The sequence below is a fragment of the Bidens hawaiensis genome, unplaced genomic scaffold (assembly GCF_021521415.1).
Source record: "Bidens hawaiensis isolate Kalapana, Puna unplaced genomic scaffold, B.hawaiensis_p1.1 tig00008080_1, whole genome shotgun sequence".
NCBI lineage: Eukaryota > Viridiplantae > Streptophyta > Magnoliopsida > Asterales > Asteraceae > Bidens > Bidens hawaiensis.
This window is the reverse complement of record NW_027491571.1, coordinates 50002-58921: the sequence shown is the minus strand read 5'-3', so window position 1 is coordinate 58921 and position 8920 is coordinate 50002. Positions and strand designations below refer to the sequence as shown.

The following is an 8920-nucleotide window of genomic DNA, read 5'->3' as shown; positions in this document are numbered from 1 at the left end:
GGACATTGTTGTGCTCGCTTACGTGGGTGAAAACTAACAAATTGGACAAGCTAACGACAATCATCCATTTTTAATTTTCAATAATAGTCAAAACAATCTATTAAACCACAAAACAAAAGGAGATGATAAGCAATTTTGAAATGTCATCAGTAATTCAGGAGTACGTTACAGCGCCAAATCGATTTACAAAGCCGAATGTATTTACATTGTCATCATAAATCGAACGCCAAAACATCAGAATAATTTTTTTCTCAACAATGATAATCAGCCTTCAAAACAGCAAAACATCAAGAAACTCTTAAATGATATCCGGTCCTCATGGATGTTTTCCTGCCTCTTTCATAGCCAACAGAATCTGCAAACTTCCAAGTCCAATTCAGAATCACAGAGCGAAAAATATATTATTATGTGCAAGAGATTATTGATACTGACCTTAATAAACTTGTAGGGTCACCACTCATAGTAATCAAGCTTGATAGTGTCATGAAAATCTAGGTTTTTTATCAGCCGGCTTCAAAATTTGAAAAGAACACATTAAGCTTTCATCAACACTCATCATTGTACCAGCATTATCAAATTCACCACAATAATTAGGGGCGGAGAATATAGTAACAAGCTGCCTATCAGCAAAGAATTCATATCCATCTTCAACAACCTATACAAAGTAACATTTAAAGATTATATCAGCCTTTTGATGTTTTCAAGGTTAATAGTAGTAAAAACCAACTTTCAACATTTTAGCATGTTAACCCTTTCACTTCTTTCATCAATGCCTAGTTAAAATAGCATATTTAATCCGTTTGGAGTTTGGACCCAATAATCACCTGGCCCACCCACTTATTCATCATTCGAATCAGACTCGAATAACCCAAAATTCGAATTGAACTGAATTCGAATTTCAGTTTAATCGAATCGGGTCCTTATTTGAACCGAGTTTCTATTTTGAAATTGAATATTTGAATTTAGGTATCTCAAACCAAATCAATTCGAATAACCCGAATTTGCATCATTTATATACTTTTCTTATTTTAAAATATAAAATACTTATGATTTATTAAATTCGGTTTCAAATCAGTTATGTTTTTTATATAATAAGCCTATTTTTTTTTATTTAATATACTTAACATTTTGAACTTCTGAATTTTGATTTTTCCTTTTTGCTAATTCGGTCTGTTTGAATGGACCGAATTCGAATAAGCTTATTCGAATCAGTTAAAATTTTCAAATTTGAATAACCCGATTCGAACCAGTTTTTGCAAAACTATTCCAATTCAAATTCAGTTTCAGTACTTCCAAATTCAAGTAACCCAGATAACTCGAAAATCAAATCGATGAACACCCTTACACCCATTTTAGCCACCTATAAAAGGAATGTAAAAAATATAAACTAACCTGATGAGCACGACAAATAAGATCCATATCATGCTGCATTAAGAACTCAGACACCTTATCAGCGCCAAAAGTGTACGACACGCCCCTATCATTCATCCCCCACCCCTTAACATCCCGACTCGGATCCGACCAAAGCAAATCACAAAGCAAACCCGAGTCTGGGACGTCAGTCGGGCGAGTCAAGTTCCTTATCTGATCCAAGCTAGTCAAATCAGGTGAAAGACCACCGTGCATACATAGTATTTTATCATCTATAAGAGCAGCCACGGGAAGACAGTTAAAACAGTCAGTAAAAACTTTCCAAATTCGAACATTGAAACGGCGTTTGCATTCATCATAAAATCCATATATTCGATTGATGGAAGCACATTCGTGGTTTCCTCTTAACAGGAAAAAATTTTCAGGGTATTTGATTTTGTACGCAAGTAAAAGGCATATGGTTTCTAGACTCTGTTTCCCACGGTCCACGTAATCACCGAGGAACAAGTAATTTGATTCAGGAGGGAATCCACCGTATTCGAATATCCGTAAGAGGTCATTGTATTGTCCATGAATGTCACCTGGAAAACAAAATATATAAATTTCATATCACTCTTAACTTATATGACATTTATCAGATCTTGTTGATATTTGAAATGAGCAACTAAACATGAACCCAATATGTTTTCCACGCCTCTAATAAAACTATAAAGTATAAACGATATCAAGTTGATATGTATACAGAAACCTAGCAGATTACCTGACCCACCATAGTGATATTGCAAGATTTATAGGTCTAAACTTCTAAAAGAGCTCAATCACAGCAACAACAAAAAAAAAAGAAAGAAAGATTAAATTTTTTTGTTCTGTTATACATATCTAGGCTGCTTCTAACATGATACAAAGGATGGGCAACAAATGTTTTGCATGTCACATAAGGATAGAGATTAAGGCATAGAGAGCCAGTGTATGCCTATAAACCATTTTACACTAATTTTTTTGCATGATTTGCGGTCTTTAGAATTAAAAAACAGCTAGTTCACACCCACAACAGACCAAAAACTAACAGCCCTCCATGCCAATTAAGAATATATAGTTATCAATTTAGCTAATGATATTCGATAACCGTCTCCTCAAGGTTTCATCACAAACTCCTCTGTCCATAGTATATAGTCAATTTATACGCCCGGTGGTCAGCGTTGTCTCTATAATCATTCATCAAACAAACTTCTAATTTAGACCTACCTGACCCTTCAACAACATAATACTTCTACAGGTTTCTGATACTATTAGCAATTTAAAAAAATAAAAACAATAAAAATGAAATGCCCTAAATCCTCCAGTTATGTTAAAAAAACACAGAGAAGAAATAATAATAATAATAATAATAATAATACCGCAGATCTTAATGGGGGCTTCAAGCTCTAAGAGATTAGGCTGTTGAAGGAAGATATCGCGGGAAGTGGAACAGACTAAACGGATCTCTGCTTCGGAGAGCTGAACCTGGCGAGTGGTCCGGGCTTGCCGGAACTCTAGCAGCCGGTTGATGATGTCATCCAGTAACGCAGGGTTCATCCCCTGACCAGCCATTCTTATGATACAAACCCTAGATCTCACCGCCCAATGGCTTTTTGCTTGTGTTTCTTGGAATAATAAAGAAAACAAAAAGGTATTCTTATTATTATTACTGTATTATTTAATGGTTTATGCGCATGGACAAGTGGTGATAGCAATGGATTATTATAATATATTTGGATGGATTAAATTAATGGTGGGTGGCCGGAGGAGAAAGGGGCTGCAACTCCGGTGGGGGATAAATGCCGCGTTTTCAGATCAAATTCATGGAGGATCATAAATATTTCCAAATTTTTCACTTGTATCTTTATATCTTTTATTTTTCCATTCAATAAATAACAATTCTTCTCTTTTATGAAAAAATCATCCAATATTATGGAATAGATCATGTAAAATACTTTAGTTTGGTTTAGGGTGAGCTTTTTAAAAAGTAGTAGGTGCTTAACAAAAGTTTTAAAATAAAGTTTTTCAAAAAGCAAATAAACAATTTTTTAAAAAAAGCTCATCCAACACCTCTTTAGTCATCCTAAATCTCAATTAAGTGTGTTGATATGCACCTGACCAACCACCTTCTTTCTTATTCGGCTTCATCACCCTAAGATCTGACCATTACTTGACACTAGGCATCACCTAAAACAACTGTTGCTGTCTTTTTCTCTGTTTCAAATCATTCTCTGTTTTCAAATGTTGACACTAATCGGTGTCTTGTCGTCTCTGCTACCAGAAAATTTATCTTGAACATTCTTCAACACAGTCACTGTTACACCAAACCCTTCCCCACACACTTGCCACCACCACCTACAACTTTGCGGGAACAATGAAGGCCCCCTATTTATGCCGGAAAACAAAATTGGTGCTGCTTTGAAATATGTTGAGGTACGATTAGGAACATCCAAATTTAATGTCTAAAAAATGGGTTCAACCAATTACATGCTCACCGCGGGTAAACATAAGACAGAGAGTGTGTGTGACATCTCTCGTTGGCCGTTTCTAGAACTACTTGTGCTGCTTTAAATGGTTAGAATTAAATGTTGAAGGCTATGAAGGGCCATGATCAACCTAAACACGGTTACTTTAATGGAGAACAATATAACATAGACAAAATAGCAAAACTTGTTCTTTATGTTTACATGGTTTTTCATTGGATGCTATTTAGCGAAAATCATGCCAGAAAAAATACTTTATGATTGAAAATCTAATAATGTTTTGTCCTTTGACCCTAACATAGTTATGTTTTCTCGATAAAACTAGTTATGTGCAAAATACATGGGGGTAGTTTTCTCTTTTACTCCTTGAAGGACTATTTGTGTATATAACTTAGAGTATGTTTGGTTTGGAGCTTTTAGGAGCTTTAAGAAGCTTCTAGCTTCAAGCTATTAAGAAAAAACTCACACTTAATTAAAAGCCATTTTTGATTCAAGGAACTTGAAACTTTTAGGTTATGAGAAAACGCTTAAACCTTGAAGCTCCAACTAGTAGTGTTTAGAAAAAGCTACAAGCTTTTAGTGTTTTAAATTACTTAAATAACCTTTCAAAATAAATACATTTACTATTATTTTTTAGTTATGTCCATTTTGATCTTCTGATATTATTTATTAAAAGTTCCAACTACTCTATCAAACATTTAAATATATTTAAAAAGCTACAGCTACCCGCTACCAGCTTCAAACCACCAACCACCAGCTTCCAAGTACAACTACAAATAGTTTTGCCAAAACATATCATTAAACTTTGAGCCAAGATAGAAATATTTAAAGATCAATTTTCTCCCTCTCTCTATAAACCTGCAACTTCATCCCCTCTATCTTCACACCATTACCACAACCATCTCCGGACACCATATTTTTGGACGACCCCCGCCACAATCTACTCCCCATCTCTCACTTCTTTACTATGTTTTTTAAAGTTAATTTCGAGCTTCCAACGCTTCAAACTTCTCTTTAATGACTTCAAGCTTCTCACACTCGTGAAGACATCCTCGACCTTTTTAGAAAAAATTACTACGACCGAACAAAATATCCTGAATCCTACAATTTATTGTTCTAATACCTCGGTTTTTGGGTTTGGAAACCCTAATTCAGAAATTGGTTGTGGAAATTTGGGGGTTTTAACATTTGTTATGATGTTGTTGTGGAGTGAGTCAAAGAGGAAGTTGTGGATGGTTTTCAGTGGTTGACGGAGAGGTTGAGGGGGCTGTGATGTGCGCCGGTGATGGGGGGTGGTAGTTGCGGGATCCACAAATCAACGACCTTGTCGAGACCTGGTCGAGGAGGTTGGTGGGTGTGGTGTTGAAAAACGACAAGGATGGCGTATTTGGTTTTTCCAAAGTGTACGATGGCGGCAAAGAAGACGAGGGCGTGAGTGCTTAATGGGATGGTGATGGTGGCGGTAGGTCGTGGGTGAATTTTGGATTGAGGAAATATGAAGGTGATAGTGGCAACGGGTGGTGGGTAGGGGTGTCAAACGTGTCGGGTTGGCAGGTTGACGGGTTGAAATGTGCAACCCGAACCCGATCCATATTATTATTCGTGTCAAATATGTCAACCCTAACCCGCATACACAAAAATTCGTGTCGACGCGAACACGACCCGTTTAACCCATATTTTTTAAACAAGTTAATTTATATAATCAGACATACAAATTATAATAAAAGCAAAACCATATATTGCAAAATTCAAAAGAAATTTAAGCATGAGTCGAGTTAGATATAGATGGATTTGACGATATGTTCATGTATATTGGTGAATGGACAGAATAAATGCATTTTGGGTAATGAAATTTTGGTTGAGAATTTAAAAGTGTCATTCACGAAAAATAGAATTTTAGAGGAGACCTAAAAAAGTAATATGGGGAATGAAAAATAATTAAATTCTTCAACACATTTTAAAACTAAAGAGGGAATATAAAATTAATTTTAAAATATATAAAATTAAACGGGTTAACGGGTCAACCCGTTTTATTCAGGTCAACCCGAACCCAACCTGTTTAGAAAACAGGTCAACCCGAACCTGACCTGTTTTTTAAACGGGTCGTGTTAGCCGACCCAAAACCTGTTTTTTCCGTGTCAGGTTCGGGTCGGGTTTCGGGTCGTGTCAAGAATTGACACCCCTAGTGGTGGGTGGTGGCGGTCGGCAACATGTGGTGGTAGTGGTGGTTTTGGATATTAGAGAGTACAAGAAGATTGGGGGGGGGGGGGGAGATGGGGATCGGTGGTGTTGGTGGATGGATGGAAGTTTATTGTTTATTTCTAAATATAAGAAGGAAGTATTTATTTTTTTTATTTATAATTATTAAATTTGTAAAGTTACAAAACTATCTTCATGTGAGTTGCACATGACTGGTTTTAACGAGAAAACTTAACTGGGTTATGACAAAATAAGAAAACGTGATAAGGTTTTCAATCATAAAGGATCTGACATTTTATTCGCTAAATGACATCCACTAAAAAACCATGTAAACATAAATGACGAGTGTTGCTATTTTGTCTATAATATATAACAGGTGAGACATGATCCCTATAATGCCTTTCACCTACATCGCCTTTGTGTATAGAAGCAAACCCCAATTGCATGCTCTAACAAATCATCTTTTTGTCATTCGATATTTTAGCATGCTTCAAATGACTTAAGTTGATCAACTCGGGCTCTATGACTTTTTGGACTTTAAAGTTTAGAGGTGTCATCACTATCTTAAGACTTTATTTAAACACACTTTTGTTTTATAAGCTCGTACTAATGTTTCCTTATTCATAGTAGTTCAATATCTTATTTTTATACGTGCACACATCAATGGTCATTTAAAAAAATCGCCCATAGTTAATACAACAAAAACCTAACAAAGAATTTTATTGTACAGAAAATTGTCTAAACAAAAGTTGACATACTAAAATCCTGTTAAATACAAATATGTCAAGTTAACGGTTAATATCAACTTCTTGCATAGTTTGCTCATAGGTGGATGGCCTTATTTTCATAACATAGATGTTATTATCCTGTTATCCAAAACATCATAATTAAAATGAGAAGAATGTATAAGTTTCCAGTTTTGGTGAGTTCCAACTTTTTAAGACAAAAGTGAGACAATAAGCAGAAACAGTTAAGAAGCATACTTGTGCTAATTAATATTTAATCCTCATTGTTTATGTGAAAATACAAACAGAATTCATCATGTAACATGTCTATACCCTTAAAAGTTCATTTTTTTCAGCCTTCTAGTAAACAAAACATAAAGATCAAACAACCAAAATAAACAAGACCTAAACATATATGATTTCCAACTCTAACTCGAACAACAACCCTGTGTGTTCCCAGATGAATCACCAACATTAATGGTGGTCCCCTTCCCTGGCGCCGCCACATCTTGAGCCGCCAATGCTTTCTTGCTGATAATATGATAAATCTCAGTCAAAATAGTCTGAAACGCCTTCTCAACATTATGCGCATCAAGTGCCGACGTTTCAAGAAACGAAAGCCCTTCTTTTTCAGCTAAAGATTGACCATCTTCCTCATTTACAGCTCTAAGATAGCTCAGATCTGACTTATTTCCCGCCATCAAAACAACAATGTTGGAGTCGGCATTAGCCCTAAGCTCACGCAACCACCTCTGAACGTTATCAAAAGTTGGCCTTTTGGTTATGTCATACACAAGTAAGGCTCCAACCGCACCTCTATAATAAGCACTGGTTATCGCCCTGTATCGCTCTTGCCCTGCAGTATCCCAAATTTGAGCCTTTATCATTTTCCCCTCAACCTGTTTTCACATCACTCATTAGCCAAATGATAAGCACTAAGTCATCATATTACAAGCGGTTTATCGTTATTAATTATTAGTAACATGTATATATTTATAACTTAATCCGAGTCTTACCAAACAAACATCATGTGTTAAGACTCAAAAAAAAAAATCTAACAGTCCATGACTCTTTGATAAGACTGGGAAACGGGTCGAGTCGAAATGGGTTAAATTAAAAAAACGGGTTGTTTTGGGTCGGGTCAAAACGGGTCCGGGTTGGAACGGATTTGGGTCGAAAGTAAAACGAGGAAAATGAATCAACTTGCCAATTTGGGTCCGACCAATAGATCGAAATTTGGATTATTAAAATCGAATATCCCTAAATTAACATTCAGATATTCATTTCATTGGCCAATAATTTATAATCATATTTGTGATTTCAGATCTGCAATATGCAATAATAATAAAAATAGCAAGCTAAACTTCAAATGCATACCATATAAAGCTAGAAATAGTTAATACCTGAAGAGTTCTGGTAGCAAATTCAACGCCAATGGTGGCTTTGGACTCCAAATAGAATTCATTCCTTGTAAATCTAGCTAAAATGTTGGATTTGCCGACACCGGAGTCACCAATCAACACGATCTTGAGTAAATAATCGTAATCGTGATCTATTTTACCAGCCATTCGAGGTAGATCTGAAACAAATACGCAAACATTAATCGAATTTGAGCAGAAACAAGAAATGAATGTGAGAAATGTTACCGGAGCGAAGAGATTGGAAAGAATTGGTTATGAGTGTTTTGGAAAATGAGAGGAGGAATCTAAAAGGAGTAGAAACCGCCGACATTAATATCTAAAGTGTGTGAAAACGATGCAAGTCCACCAGCTTTAAATGCCCACTTAGGCTATGTGCAGTGGTGGGCTACAATTAGGGGCGAACTGTGACACGTGGCGCCCAGTCAGCATTGAGTGAAAATTTGTTTTTGGGGTATAGTGGTGTAGGGGATACAAGTTGGGCCCACAATGTCTTTTTTTTATTATTTTCTTTTTATAATTAAACTAATTAAATAAAAACTAATTTATTTAAATGATTAAATAAAAATGTATTAAAATTAAAAAATAAATAGAAAAAAATACATAAACTAAAAAAAATACACGAATAATAAAAATAAATTATAATAAAAAAAACACACCAAAATAAAAATACACATAAAAATTTCTATAAAAAAACTAATCTATT

General features: G+C 35.3%; 2 protein-coding genes across 3 annotated transcripts; both read right to left on the bottom strand.

Moving 5' to 3' along the window:
* Positions 1–208: 208 nt before the first annotated feature.
* On the bottom strand, positions 209–2988 carry LOC143636893 (serine/threonine-protein phosphatase PP1 isozyme 2-like). Of its 2 annotated transcripts, none has more exons than XM_077104379.1 (4): positions 2769–2988; positions 1393–1952; positions 449–655; positions 209–369 (listed from the first exon to the last, which is right to left on the bottom strand). In XM_077104379.1, exons 1-3 carry the CDS (start codon positions 2959–2961, stop codon positions 482–484), a joined length of 927 nt encoding a protein of 308 aa, XP_076960494.1. In that variant the 5' UTR covers positions 2962–2988; the 3' UTR covers positions 209–369; positions 449–481. The 2 variants fall into 2 exon arrangements, with proteins under 2 accessions (XP_076960494.1, XP_076960493.1); XM_077104378.1 differs by having other exon boundaries at positions 214–362; positions 443–655.
* A 4023-nt stretch (positions 2989–7011) lies between these two features.
* LOC143636883 (ras-related protein Rab11C-like) lies at positions 7012–8379 on the bottom strand. Its single transcript, XM_077104368.1, has 2 exons — positions 8200–8379; positions 7012–7695 (listed from the first exon to the last, which is right to left on the bottom strand). Exons 1-2 carry the CDS (start codon positions 8362–8364, stop codon positions 7225–7227), a joined length of 636 nt encoding a protein of 211 aa, XP_076960483.1. The 5' UTR covers positions 8365–8379; the 3' UTR covers positions 7012–7224.
* Between the last annotated feature and the right edge of the window lie 541 nt (positions 8380–8920).

Coding starts and splice junctions, on each gene's coding strand:
- LOC143636883 (XM_077104368.1), bottom strand. CDS start 8,364: ATGGCTGGTAAAATAGATCACGATTACGATTATTTACTCAAGATCGTG. Junction 7,696..8,199: donor TTGCTACCAGAACTCTTCAG/GTATTAACTATT, acceptor ATGTGAAAACAG/GTTGAGGGGAAAATGATAAA.
- LOC143636893 (XM_077104379.1), bottom strand. CDS start 2,961: ATGGCTGGTCAGGGGATGAACCCTGCGTTACTGGATGACATCATCAAC. Junction 1,953..2,768: donor AGCCCCCATTAAGATCTGCG/GTATTATTATTA, acceptor TTTGTTTTCCAG/GTGACATTCATGGACAATAC. Junction 656..1,392: donor TTATTTGTCGTGCTCATCAG/GTTAGTTTATAT, acceptor TACTTTGTATAG/GTTGTTGAAGATGGATATGA.